The 14,529-nt window shown below is 40.6% G+C and overlaps 1 protein-coding gene across 2 annotated transcripts in view; it reads left to right on the plus strand.

Moving 5' to 3' along the window:
* Positions 1-14,529, plus strand: part of DOCK3 (dedicator of cytokinesis 3) — a 698,449-nt gene that overhangs the window by 584,047 nt on the left and 99,873 nt on the right. For both annotated transcript variants that reach the window (XM_077992951.1, XM_015130827.3), the window contains exon 27: positions 228-326. In XM_077992951.1, the coding sequence (XP_077849077.1) occupies positions 228-326 (99 nt within the window). The remainder of the gene's footprint in view (positions 1-227; positions 327-14,529) is intronic.

Genomic DNA, 14,529 nt, shown 5'->3' on the forward strand with positions numbered 1-14,529 from the left:
GTGTAAGATTTTTCAGTAGCCCCATACTGCAGAGACCTTATTCCCCCCCAATCCCTCCAGGCTTTCCTTAGCAGAAAAGAAGCTTTAGAGGGCCAGATTTGTCATCTTTCTTCCATGATCATTGGGGCCATCTCATACCCTCCCTTCTCTCCTTGCCCTCTATGGATGGGGGGAACACAGCCCTTGCAATTGGCCATGCTAAATGTTTTTTTTGGGTTGGTCCCTAGGGCGAATATGTGTCCTGCCTTCTCTCACTGCTCCGCCAGATGTGTGACACCCATTTCCAGCACCTCCTGGACAACTTCCAGAGCAAAGATGAACTCAAGGTAGGCAGTAGAACACCTTTCATGTGGGAGCCAACACTCCCCAGGGGCTTTTTCCCTGTCAGGGGGATGAGTGCAAGTGACTAGCATTGCCACGGGTGTAGGATTCACCAGCCCTACTTTACAGCTGAGTGTTGGCCTCCAGAAGCTGAAAGCCAGCAGTGTCCCCACACAGCTGGACCCTGGTAACACTGCCAAGTTTTCCTTAACTATTGGCAGCCCTGTGATCATGTGCCTCTATTAGAGTCCCACACTGGTTGTCGGAAAACCAGGACTCCTTCCTTTCTTAGTAACTTGGCAGTTACCCTTATATTTTGTACCTACAAATTGGGATTTGCTGTTTTAATGCCTTTAATAATAATGATGACAACTTTTTTTCATTTAAATATATTTGTGGAAGATACCTTTAGAGAGCAAGGTGTGCACTGCTCATTTGCTGCCAGACTCTGGGTCTGGAACACTGAAGGGCTTATTTTTGTCATAGATTGCTATACATAATTTAAAAAGCCAAAGTGTACTATAAAGTTCATAATATAAAACACCTGTTTTTTTTAGCTAGTAGTCCTAGCTACTCTTGAGGCTAAAGTGAGAGGATCGATTGAGCCCAGGAATAATTTTTTTTTTTAATTTAGTGGTTTCCTGGCTCAGCCTGACTCATGTCCAGTCCCTGCTCCACAAAGGCAGCCATTTTCAATTCATTTGCTATTCTTCAGGAAGCTTCTACTACTATTTTTAGCTATTAGTTATTATCTATTTTTCCCTTTCTATGGAAAATGAAGGTGATTCTCCAGAATCATTCCTCTCCCACACACATCCTTTCTCCCATTCTCCCAATGTAGTTTTCATATATTTTTGTTTGCATTGGTTATATTGGTTATCTTTTCTTTTATTTTTTTTTATTTTTTTTTTGTTGTTGTTGAGACAGAGTCTCGCTCTGCCGCCCAGGCTGGAGTGCAGTGGCCGGATCTCAGCTCACTGCAAGCTCCGCCTCCTGGGTTCACACCATTCTCCTGCCTCAGCCTCCCGAGTAGCTGGGACTACAGGCGCCCGCCACCTCGCCCGGCTAGTTTTTTGTATTTTTAAAGTAGAGACGGGGTTTCACCATGTCAGCCAGGATGGTCTCGATCTCCTGACCTCGTGATCCGCCCGTCTCGGCCTCCCAAAGTGCTGGGATTACAGGCTTGAGCCACCGCGCCCGGCCTATCTTTTCTTTATTACAGCTAAATAAGTACTGTGGTGAGCCAAGACTGTCCTGGGATTATGTTTCTTTTCTTATAGAACAGTGATGTCCAGTCTTTTGGCTTCCCTAGGCCACATTGGAAGAAGAATTGTCTTGGGCCACACATTAAATACACTAACACTAACAATAGCTGATGAGCTAAAAACAAATATATATATATACACACACATATATGTATACACACACACACACCCATATATATAAAATATTTTAAGAAAATTTACATATCTGTTTTGGGCCTCATTCAAAGCCATCCTGGGCTGCATGTGGCGCATGGGCCATGGGTTAGACAAGCTTGTTGTCAAACTTACTGTTTTTATAAAAATTAATTGCCTCTTTTTTTTTATTTGCTTATGTTTTGTTTTGGTCTTCAAATCTGGTGAGGATTTACCACTCTTGCTATCATCTTTCTAATGTATCTCTTCTTCTAGCTTGCCTTATGGTCAAATGTATCAGATGTCAGGTCACTTTTTTTTCCTAGAGATTTCCTCCCCTACTGCTTTTATTTATTTCAGTCTCTATCTTTTGTGTTGGAGACTCTCCTCCTACAGACTTTCCTGCAGAGACTCCTGGATGATAGTGTGTATCTAAAAGTGAAGTCCTTTAGTGCTGATTACAAACTCTATGTATAGGCAGGGCTTTCTCTAGCAGGTTCCCCTGTAGATGGCCAAAGAGGATCTGCCCTTTTGGTCAGAGCATTCCCTAATTCCTGTATCTGCAGGACTTGGACTTGTTCATTCCCTAGAGGGGAGTCTTCTACTTCTCCTGTGTTGGGCACAGGAGTTCAGTGTCGCAAAAGATCAACACTGAGACAAAGGATTCCTCAGCAAGGCTAGTTTACTTTCTGCAGAAAGGGTGCCCTCGCCAGCAGTCCAGCCACAAGAGCACAAACAAACAAAGGAGACAGGGTCATCTGTAACCTGACCCATCCACCCTACTGCTGTGTCTGGTTTCCATTGGCTGGAACGGGATCTCACATTCTATACTTGACCCGATTGGCTAGCAACTTAGAACTTCCCAAAAGAGGTAAAGGTAGAGGAGAACAAAGAGAGGAAGTAACTTGTGGAATGCTGAGAGAGGCAAAAACACTTCCAAATAAGAGAGAGGAATAGGCTGTGACCTAATGCTTGCTTGGATTGGTTCAGGCGTGCCAGGGCAGATATCTAGGCTAAAATGTGGAAGCTGAGAACAGAGTATATTGATTTCTTTATTACAGCTAGCAGAATTTGAGAATATTAGCACTGGTCTTTGAGTAAATTTTGCTTCTAAGAGAGGTTACTATCTATTCTTAATTAGACTGGGAGGAAAGTTCCTTTGAAGAGGAACCTCTGTGTATTTCATTTTCTGCATTCTGGAAATGGAGTAACCTACCAATATTTTAGGAACGACATAGCAAAAAGGGGCTGTGAGTCTTCCAGTTCAGCAGGTAAAGTTTCTTTAAATGCCTATTTTCATTTTGGCACCTCAGTCCTCAGCTGTTAATGTATCCTTGAAGACAGACCCTCAGTGATCAACTCCTCCAGAAAACAGCCCTCAGTACTCCGGCAGGGCAGAGAAAAACTTATTAGCTAGTGACATGAGATAGCAGAGGGGATGTTAGACTTTAATCTTCCTATTCTTAGCCCTCATACCTTAGATTACGGGAGGTGCCTAGTGGCGCTTCAGTTTGTGTGCCTTGCTTCTTATTGTTCTCATCCCCAAAGGCCCTTGGCTCTTGGTATTCCCAGGTCTGTTAAGTCAGTTACCAGTTTCTTCTTTTTCAAGTTTTCAGTATTTGTTGACCTCATTTGCTTACCATCTTCTCCCCTCTTGTTTTCTTTGTGTGGGTCTGTGCATTTCTCTTTCTTGGCTATTATTTTAGAGGATTTGAGGAGAAGCCACGGTAAGGGAACATGTTCTGTCCACCACACTGAATATGGAGCTTTGTATGTGTTTTCTTTTTTTATGACAGTATTATTGAGATACAATTATACCGTAAAATTCATACTTTTCACAAGTGTACAATTTAATGCTTCTGATTATATCCATCTTAAAAAGACTCATCACAAATAGTGATATCAAGTTAATAATTTAAGACTTCCAGCCAGGCACAGTGGCTCTCGCCTGTAATCCCAACACTTTGGGAGGCCGAGGTGGGTGGAGGCAGATCACCTGAGGGTAGAAGTTTGAGACCAGCCTGACCTGACCAACATAGAGAAACCCTGTCTCTACTAAAAGTACAAAGTTAGACGGGTGTGGTGGTACACACCTGTAATGCCAGCTACTCGGGAGGCTGAGGTGGGAGAACCACCTGAACCTGGGAGGCAGAGGTTGCGGTGAGCCAAGATCGTGCCATTGCACTCCAGCCTGGGCAACAAGAGCTAAACTCTTGTCTCAAAAAAAAAAAAAAAAAAAAAAAAACTTCCACAAAGAAAAGCCCAGGACCAGATGCCTTAATTGGTGAATTCTACCAAATTTTTAAATAAGAATTAATATCAGTCCTTTGCAAACTATCCCAAAAAAATAGAAGAGGAGAGAACATTTACCTACTCATTTTATGAGGTCATTAATAAATACTGTGATAAGAAAACTGGACAAAGACATCACAAGAAAAGCAAACTACGGACCAATACCCCTTATGAATATAAACACAAAAATCTCCACTAAAATACTAGCAAACTGAATCCACCAACATAGTAAAGTAAAAGGATTATATACCATGATCAAGTAGGATTTATCCCAGAAATGCAAGGTTGGCTTAACATGTGAAAATCGTCAAGGAATGGCGTGAGCCACACAGAAAAATAGGAAGCTCTTGACTTCCCCTCCACCCACAGACACCATATAAACATCTATTCATGGATCACTTCCCTCTGAGAGAAGGAGACCAATTGAAAGACTCTTACCCACCAGGCAACTGAGGAAACATCCACATTGAATGGGTAGGAAAAGCTGAGAGGCACACTCAGGCACAGACCCCACCCCTGGCACTGCACCATAAAATCAGGAACGGAATCCTTAACATTTACCTGCTCCTTGTGGAGAGGAGGGTTTGGACTTCACATATACCACCCTAATTCTAAGATTTGCCGTGGTTTGGCTCCTAACTCACCAACTCTGGGAGGGGAGGAAATTTGACACATGTAAGCATCTCTGGATCACAAGGAAAAAGCAGCAGTTTTATATGGGCACACAAGCACTTCCAGGGCTTTATCCTCTAGAAGCACTCAGAGAAAGGGCTCCAAAAATGCAGCTCCATGTGTCTCTCAGGAACAGACAAATTCTTTCAGTGCACATGTGGCAGTCTGGCTTCTTACTGACTTAGACTGGGGAGTTAAAGGAGCAGACAAGTAGTAGCTTGCTGCTAGCCTGAGCAGCAGATTGGCACTTCCTGAGCCTCCTCCCCCAGCTCACCCTAGTGATAATTTCAAACAAACTCCTCTCCTAGAAGGAGTTTGTCCACACATGGAGCATCCCAACTTTTATAGCTTCTACCCAAGGGAATGCATCCTAAACCTCCCTGTTCTGGGAGCAAAGAGGACTGGCTTCCGTGTGTCTCTAGACTACATGAAAAAGGTCGTGGTTTCATATGGGCATGCAGGCACTTCTGGGGCTTTATCCTCCTGAAACAGTGCAGAGAAAGGGCTTAAAAACACAGTTCCCCTGTTTCTCCCTGTAAGGGGTGTATGACTACTTGGTGGTCTGGCTTCTAACTCACTTACATTCACGAGTTAAAGGGACAGGCAAGTATTGGCCCACCCGCAGCCTGAGAAGCAGATTGGTACTTCACAGGCCTTCTCCCCCAGCTCATCTCAGGAATAATTCCAGGCCTGTTAATCCCTCCTGGAAAGAATTGTCCACATATGAGTGCTCCAACTTTTACAGCTTCTACCCGAAGGACTGCATCCTGAACCTCCTAGCATTAGGAACAAAGGAAGCTGCATATATATGAGGCTGTCTAGACCTCAGGAAAAAAAAGTTGCAGTTTTATATAAGCACATAACTACTTCCAGGGTCTTCATCTCCCAGGATCAGTACAGAAAAGTGGCTTTAAAAACTCACCTCTCATTTCTCCCTGGAAGGGGTTTATGCCATGCATCAAGTACCGCAACTTTTACAGTTACCTCTCAAAGGACTCTATGTTAAACCTCTTAGTTCTAGGAGCGGAAAGAGGCATTTATGAATCTCCCCAGATCACAGAACAAAGATGGTTTTAAGTGGGCACACAAACACTTGCAGGAGCTAACACCCCTTTGAAGCAGTGAAGAAAAGGAGCAGGAACATGCAGCTCCAATTTTTCTCTTTAGAAAGGTCTCATGGCACATAATTCCAGTGGCTGCTTTGTAGCTTGGCTTACATTGAACTTGTTTCAGGGAGCTAATGGAGAAAACAAACAATAGCCATTTAGCAGCCTGAGCCAAGGCTCAGCACTTGATGAGCCTTTCCTTTGGCTCACCACAGTGATAAGTCCAAGTGTACCCATTCTTCCTGGAAGGCGTTTGGCCACACATTAAGTACCACAACTTCTATAGCTCCCACCCAAGAGACTATCTCCTTAATAACCTAACCCTGGGAGAATGGGGCTTTGCATTCCTGAGTGGCCCTAGATCACGGAAAGCCAAGACATAGACATACAGTGTTTGCAACAAATCCTCTTCCCCAGCTTAGTGCAGTGACAGTGGGAGATAAATGCCCATGTTCAACTTTACCATGAAGATACAATAAACTGGAGCATGCATCCAATACTTTAACCTTTGCAGCTACATAACAAGAGTCTGGCTCCTAAGTTATCAGTTTCAGAGTATGGAGAGGACATGGCACATCCTAAGCTCCAGGAAGTCACCCAAAACAGAGACAGCAGTCTGGAGAAACACAAAGATTTGAGAGGCACCTTAGAATCTCTGGATGGATGGATTGGTGAGATCCTTCTACACAAGTCCAATCTGACAAGATTGGGAGAAATAGTTGTCTTATCTCATATGCAGAAATGAACCACAGAGCATCGAGGAAAATAAACAGGAGTATATTTCAAACAAAAGAATAAGATAAATCTCCAGAAACCAGCCCAAGTGAAGTGTAGAGATGTGATCATCCAACAGGGAATTCAAAATAATGTTCATAAAGATGTTTACTGAGGTCAGGAGAGCAATGAAAGAATAAACTGAGAAATTCAACAAAGAAATAGAAAGTATACATAAGTACCAAACAAATCATAGAACTGAAGAATACTCTAAACTGAAAATTTCAATAAAAGGATTCAGCAGCAGACGATCAAGCAGAAGAAAGGATTAGTGAAATCAAAAATAGGTCACTGAAAATTATATAATCTGAGAAACAAAAAGAAAAGAAATTTTAAAAAGAGGTAAGTCTGGGCACGGTGCCTCACGCCTGTAATCCCAGCACTTTGGGAGGCCAAGGCAGGCAGATCACGAGGTCAGGAATTTGAGACCAGGCTGGCCAACATAGCGAAACCCTGTCTCTACTGAAAATGCAAAAAATTAGCTGGGTGTGGTGGCGGGCACCTGTAATCCCAGCTACTTGGGAGGCTGACGCAGGAGAATCACTTGAACCCAGGAGGCAGAGGTTGCAGTGAGCCGAGATCATGCCACTGCACTCCAGCCCAGGCAACAGTGCACGACTCCATCTCAAATAAAAGAAGAGTTTAGTTTGGAAGTCCTAGCCAGAGCAATCAGGCACAAGAAAGAAAACGCATCCAAATAGGAAAAGAGGAAGTGAAACTATCTTTGTTTGCAGATGTTATAATTCTATACCTAGGAAACCCCATGGCCTCTGCCCAAAAATTCCTAGATCTGATAAACAACTTCAGCAAAGTTTCAGGATACAAAAATCGATGAAAAAAATTAGTAGCATTTTTATACACCAGCATTCAAACTGAGCCAAATCAAGAACATAATTCCGTTCACAATAGCCACAAAAAGAATAAAGTATCTAGGAATAAAACTAACCAGAGAGGTAAAAGATCTCTACAAGGAGAGTTACAAAGCTGCTAAAATAAATCAGAGATGACACAAACAAATGGAAAAACTTTCCCTGTTCATGGATAGGAAATGAAGAATCGATATTGTTAAAATGACCTTACAACTCAAAGCAATTTACAGATTCATTGCTATTCCTATTAAACTACCAATGACATTTCTCACAGAATTTAAAAAAAAAAATTTACTTGATATGGAATTTTTAAAAAAGCCTGAATAGCCAAAGCAGTCCTAAGCAAAAAGAACAAAGCTGGAGGTGTGACATTACCTGACTTCAAACTATATACTACAAGGCTACAGTATCAAAAACAGCATGGTACAGATACAAAAAAACAGACATATAGACCAAAGGAACAGAATACAGAGCCCAGAAATAAAGCTGCATACCTACAACAATTTCATTTACAACAAAGTTGACAAAAACAAGCAATGGGTAAAAGACTCCCTATTCAATAAATAGTGCTGGGATAACTGGCTGGCCATATGCAGATTGAAACTGGACCCCTTCCTTACACCATATACGAAAATTAACTCAAAATGTATTAAAGACTTAAATGTAAAACCTGAAACTATAAAAACTCTGGAAGATTTTCAAATAACTTTAAAAAGAACTACCTGGACGTAGGCCCTGACAAAGATTTCATGACAAAGACACCAAAAGCAATTTGCAACAAAAGCAAAAATTGATGAATGTGATCTAATTAAAGAGCTTCTGCACAGAAAAACTCTCCACAGAATAAACAGGCAAGCCACAGAATGGGAGAAGATATTTGCAAACTATGCATCTGACAAAGCTCTGATAACCAGAATCTGTAAGGAACTTAAATTCACAAGCAAAAAAACAACCCTGTTAAAAAGTGGGCAAAAGACATGAACAGACACTTTTCAGAAGAGGACATATAGCAAACAAGCACATGAAAAAATGTTCAGCATCACTAATCACTGGAGAAATACAAATGAAAACCACAGCAAGATACTATCTGAGACCACTCAGAATAGCTGTTATTAAAAAGTCAAAAAAAAAATTGGGAGGCTGAGGCAGCAAGATCACTTAAGCCCAGGAGTTCAAGACCAGCCTGGGCAACATAGCAAGACCCCATCTTGACAAAAATAAAAATAAAAATTACCTAGACACGGTGACATGTGCCTGTGGTCCGAGCTGTTTGGGAGGCTGAGTTCAGAAGATTGCTTGGGTCCAGGAGATCAAGGCTGCAGCGAACCGATTATACCACAGTTCTCCAAGCTGGGTGACAGGACAAGACCCTGTCTCAAAATAGTAAAAATTAAAATTAAAAAATTAAAAGTCAAAAAATAACAAATGCTGGTGAGGTTGCAGAGAAGAGGGAACACTTATACACTGCTGGTGGGAATGTAAATTAGTTCAGCCATTATGAAAAGCAGTTTTGTGATTTCTCAACTTAAAAAAGAACTATCGTTCAACCCAGCAATCCCATTACTGGTATACACCCAAAGGAAAGAAATAATTCTACCATAAAGACACATGCACACGTATGTGTTCATCACAGGACTATTCACAATAGCAAAGACATGGAATCAACCTAAATGCCCATCAGTGGTAGACTAGATAAAGAAAGTGTGGTACATATACATGTTGGAATACTGCACAGCCATTTTAAAAGAACAAGATCATGTCCTTTGCAACAACATGGATGGAGCTAGAGGTCATTGTCCTAAGTGAACTAACACTGAAAACCAGATACCACATGTTCTCACTTGTAAGTGGAAGCTAAACATTGAGTACTCCTGGACATAAGAAGAGAACAACAGGCAGGCTCAGTGGCTCATGCCTATAATCCCAGCACTTTGGGAGGCTGATGCAGGTGGATCATTTGTGGTCAGGAGTTCAAGATGAGCCTGGTCAACATGGTGAAACCCCGTCTCTACTAAAAATACAAAAATGAGCCAGGCATGGTGGCACATACCTGTAATCCCAGCTACTCAGGAGGCTAAGGCAGGAGAATCACTTGAACCTAGGAGGCAGAGGTTGCAGTGAGCCAAGATCGTAGCACTGCGCTCCAGCCTAGGTGACAGAGTGAGACTCAGTCTCAAAAAGGAAAAAAAAACTAAGAGAACAACAGACATCAGGGCCTAAGAGTGGAGGGTGGGAGGAGGGTGAGGATAAAAAAACTACCTATCAGGTACTATGCTTATTGTTGGGGCAATATAATAATCTGGACACCAAACCTCCATGATGCTCAATTTATCTGTATAACAAACCTATACATGTACCCCTGAACCTAAAATAAAAGAAAGAAAAAAATTAACATAAAGACTTTTAAATACCTTTTACTCAAAGTAACAAGTGACAAAAACTCACTTAGAATGAGGGAGTAAATGACTAATGGTCTAGTTTTCCTGAAAATGAATTTGAAAGAAAAGGACCAGAGGAAATGGTCCTGAAGAAAGAAACTGAGAGCATGAAAGACTGACTTCCTTGATAGCAGTGTGCCTCTCTGACTACAGGTAAAGGCTACTCATAAGCCAACAGATTTTATTTTTTATTTCCTAAGCTGAAACAGCCTAGCCCAGGAGGGTGTGTGTGTGTGTGCACACGCATGTGTGCGCATGTGTGTGTATTTAAATGGGCAGAGGAAGTAAAGAGAGGAAAGGGAATAGCCTGGGGGAAGACAGATGAGAGACTTGAGTACAAATGACTTAGGACAGGAGTGACAAAATAGAGAAACAGCTCTAGGTTATTTTAAAAAAGAACGTATATACCATGGAATTCTACACAGCCATAAAAAAGAATGAGATTATGTCTTTTGCAGCAACACGGATGGAGCTAGAGGCCATTATCTTAAGAAAACTAATGCAGGAACAGAAAACCAAATGCTGCATGTTCTCACTTATAAGTGGGAGCTATACATGGACACAAAGAAGGGAACAACAGACACTAGGGCCTATTTGAAGGTGGAGGGTAGGAGGAGGGGAATTAAAGTATAGAGTTTCTTTATACAATCAAAGTTGTTATCAGCCTAAAGTAGCAAGTTGTAAGTATAAGATGTTTTATGTAAGCTACTGAGTAACCACTAAGCAAAAGCCTGTAATGAATATGCAGCAGATAAAAGCATCAAAACATACCACTAGACAGCCATCCAGCCACAAAGGAAGAAAGCAATACAGGAAGAAAAGAACAAAGGATCTACAAACAACCAGAAAACAATTAAAACAGCACTAGTAAATAAGTCCTTGCCTATCGGTAATTACTTTGAATGTAAATCAAATTCTCCAATCAAAAGATGTAGAGTTCCTGAATGGATTTTTTTTAAAGACCCAACTATATGCTGCCTACAATAGCCTCACTTCACCTTAAAGGACATTCATACACTGAAAGTGAAGGGATGAAAAAAGACATTTCATGCAAATGGAAACAAAAAGAGCAGGGGTAGCTATACTATTTCAGACAAAGTTGACTTTAGATCAAAAATTATAAAAAGAGACAATGGGCTGGGTGCAGTGGCTCATGCCTGTAATCCCAGCACTGTGGGAGGCCAAGGCAGGTGGATCACAAGGTCAGGAGTTTAAGACCAGGCTGGCCAAGATGTGAAACCCTGTGTCTACTAAAAATACAAAAATTAGCCAGGCATGGCGGCGGGCACCTGCAATCCCAGGTACTTGGGAGGCTGAGGCAGAGAATTTCTCGAACCCGGGAGGCGGAGGTTGCAGTGAGCCAAGATCGCGCCACTGCACTCCAGCCTGGGCAACAAGAGTGAAACTCCATCTCAAAAAATAAATAAAAATAACAAAAATAATAAATATCTAGAGATAAAAATGGAAACATATCAAATCTTACAGAATGCAGCAAAAGCAGCTCTGGGAGGAAAGTTTATAGCGATAAATCCCTACATCAAATAAGAAGCAAGATCTCAACCCAGTGTCACACCTCAAGGAACTAGTAAAATAAGAAAAAACTAACCCCAAAGTTAACAGAACGAAAGAAATAAGAAAGATCAGAGTAGAAGTAAATGAAATGGAGACTAAAAAAAAAAAAAAGAAAAATCAACTCAACTTGTTTATTTTCTGAAAAAACAAAATTGACACTTTTAGCTAGAGTAGAAGAAGAGAGAAGACATTACAACTGACAACACAGAAATATAAAGGATCATAAGAGACTGCTACAAATAATTATATCCCAACAGATTGGACAACCTAGGAGAAAATGATAAATTCCTAGAAACATATATCTACTAAGACTTAATCATGAAGAGATTGGAAATCTGAACAGACTAATAGCTAGTAAAGAGCTTGAATCAGTAATTAAGAGTCTCCCATCAAAGAAAAGCCCAGGACTAGATGGCTTCACAGTTGAATTCTGCCAGACATTTAAAGACAAACTAATAATAATCCTTCGCAAACTTTTCTTAAAAATTGAAGAGGAGGGAATATTTCCAAGCTCATTTCATGGGGCTAGCATTACCCTGATACTAAAGCCAGACAATGACACTACAAGAAAAGGAAGCTGTAAGTCAGTAACATGGATTAATATAGATGCAAAAGTCTTCAACAAAGGACTAGCAAACTGTATTCAACAGTACGTTAAAAGGATTATTCACCATGATCAAGTGGGATTTATCGCTGGAATACAAGGTTGGTTCAACATACACAAATCAATTAATGTGATTTACCATATTAACAGAATGAAGGAGAAAAAAAATGATCATCTCAATAAATGCAGGCAAAGCATATAAAGAATTCTTCATTTCATGATTTTAAAATTCCCAACAAATTACGTATAGAAAGAATGTTCTTCAAAACAATAAATATCATATATGATAAGCCCATATAGTTGACTTCACACTCAACAGTGAAAAACTGAAAGCATTTTTTTTAAAGATCAGGAACAAGACAAGGATGCCCACTCTGACTACTGTTCAACACAATACTAGAAGTCCTAGCCAGAGCAGTTAGGCAAGAGAAAGAAAGAAAAGGCATCCAAATTGGAAATGATGGAGTAAAATTATCTCTGTTTGCCATTGACATGGTCGTATATGTAGAAAATTTCAATGACTACAAAAAAACCTGTTAGAACTGGAAAACAGATTCAGTAAAGTTGCAGGAGACAACACCTAATTAGTTGTGTTTCTATACAATAACAACAAACTGTCTAAAAAAGAAATTATGAAAACAAGCCAGTTGTGGTGGCTCACACTTGTAATACCAGCACTTTGGGAGGCTGAGATGGGAGGATCGCTTGAGCCTAGGAGTTTGAGACCAGCCTGGGCAACATAGTCAGACCTCCTCTCTACAAAAATAAAAGTTAAAGAAGAAGTTACAAAAACTGTCCCATTTACAATGGTATTTTTAAAAAAATACTTAGGAGTTAAAAAAAAATTTTTTTTTTTTTGAGATGGAGTCTCGCTGTGTTGCCCGGGCTGGAGTGCAGTGGCCGGATCTCAGCTCACTGCAAGCTTCGCCTCCTGGGTTTTTACGCCATTCTCCTGCCTCAGCCTCCCGAGTAGCTGGGACTACAGGCGCCCGCCACCTTGCCCAGCTAGTTTTTTTTGTATTTTTAGTAGAGACGGGGTTTCACCGTGTTAGCCAGGATGGTCTCGATCTCCTGACCTCGTGATCCACCCGTCTCGGCCTCCCAAAGTGCTGGGATTACAGGCTTGAGCCACCGCGCCCGGTCAAAATTTTTTTTTTTAGACAGGGCCTCCCTCTGTCTCCCAGATGGGAGTGCAGTGGCACAATCTTGGCTCAGTGCAACCTCCACCTCCCAGGTTCTAGGGATTCTCCCACCTCAGCCTGCTGAGTAGCTGAGATTACAGGTGCATGCCACCACGCCCAGCTAATTTTTTTTGTATTTTTTGGTAGAGATGGGGTTTTACCATGTTGACCAAGTTTTAGGGGTACATTTAACCAAGGAAATTAAAGATCTACATGTTTACTGAAAACGATAAAATATTGATTAAGAAAATTAAAGATTATGCAAATAAATTGACAGATATCTCGTGTTTATGGATTAGAAGGATTAATATTGTCAAGATGTTTATACTCCCTAAAGCAATCTACAGATTCAGTGCAATCTCCATCAAAATTCCAATGTCATTCCTCACAGAAATTTTTTAAAAATCCTAAAACGTGTATGGAATCAAAAAAGGCCCCAAATAGCCAAAGCAACCTTGAATAAAAAGAACAAAACTGGAGGCATCACACTACCATATTTCAAAGCATATTACAAAACTATAGCGATCAAAACACCATGATACTGGCACAAAAACAGACACATTGACCAACAGAATAGGATAGTGAACCCAGAAATAAACTCACACATCTACCATTAATTGATTTTTGACCAAGATGGCAAGAACACACAATGAAGAAAGGAGAGTCTCATCAATAAGTGATGTTAGGAAAACTGGATAAACCACATATAGAAGAATGAAAGTAGACCTTTACCTCACCTCCCTGTACAAGAATCAGCTGAAAATGGATTGAAGACCTGAAATGATAAAGCTACTAGAAAACACATGACGTTGATGTAGGCAGGGCTTTCTTGGATATGATCCCTAAAGCACTGGCAATGAAAATAAAAACAGAAAATAGGATTGCATCAAACTAAAAAGCTTCTTCACAGTAAAGAAAACAATAGAATGAAGAGAAAACCTACAGGTTGGGAGAAAATATTTGCAAATTACATGTCAGATAAGGGACTAATATCCAAAATACACAAGGAACCTCAAGCTACTCAATAACAAGACTACAAATAACCCTATTTTTAAAATGGGCAAAGGACTTGAGTAGATATTTCTTCAAAGAAGACATCAGATATATGACAAAATGCTCCACATTTCTAATCATCAGAAAACACAAAACCACAGTGAGATATCACGTCACATTTGTTAGATAAGCTATAATCAAAAAGATGAAAGATAAGTGTTGGTGAGGATGTGGAGAAAAAGGAACTCTTGTACACTGTTAGTGATATTGTAAATACAGCCATTTTAGAAAACAATATGAAGTTTTCTCA

The sequence above is a fragment of the Macaca mulatta genome, chromosome 2 (assembly GCF_049350105.2).
Source record: "Macaca mulatta isolate MMU2019108-1 chromosome 2, T2T-MMU8v2.0, whole genome shotgun sequence".
NCBI classification, from domain to species: domain Eukaryota; kingdom Metazoa; phylum Chordata; class Mammalia; order Primates; family Cercopithecidae; genus Macaca; species Macaca mulatta.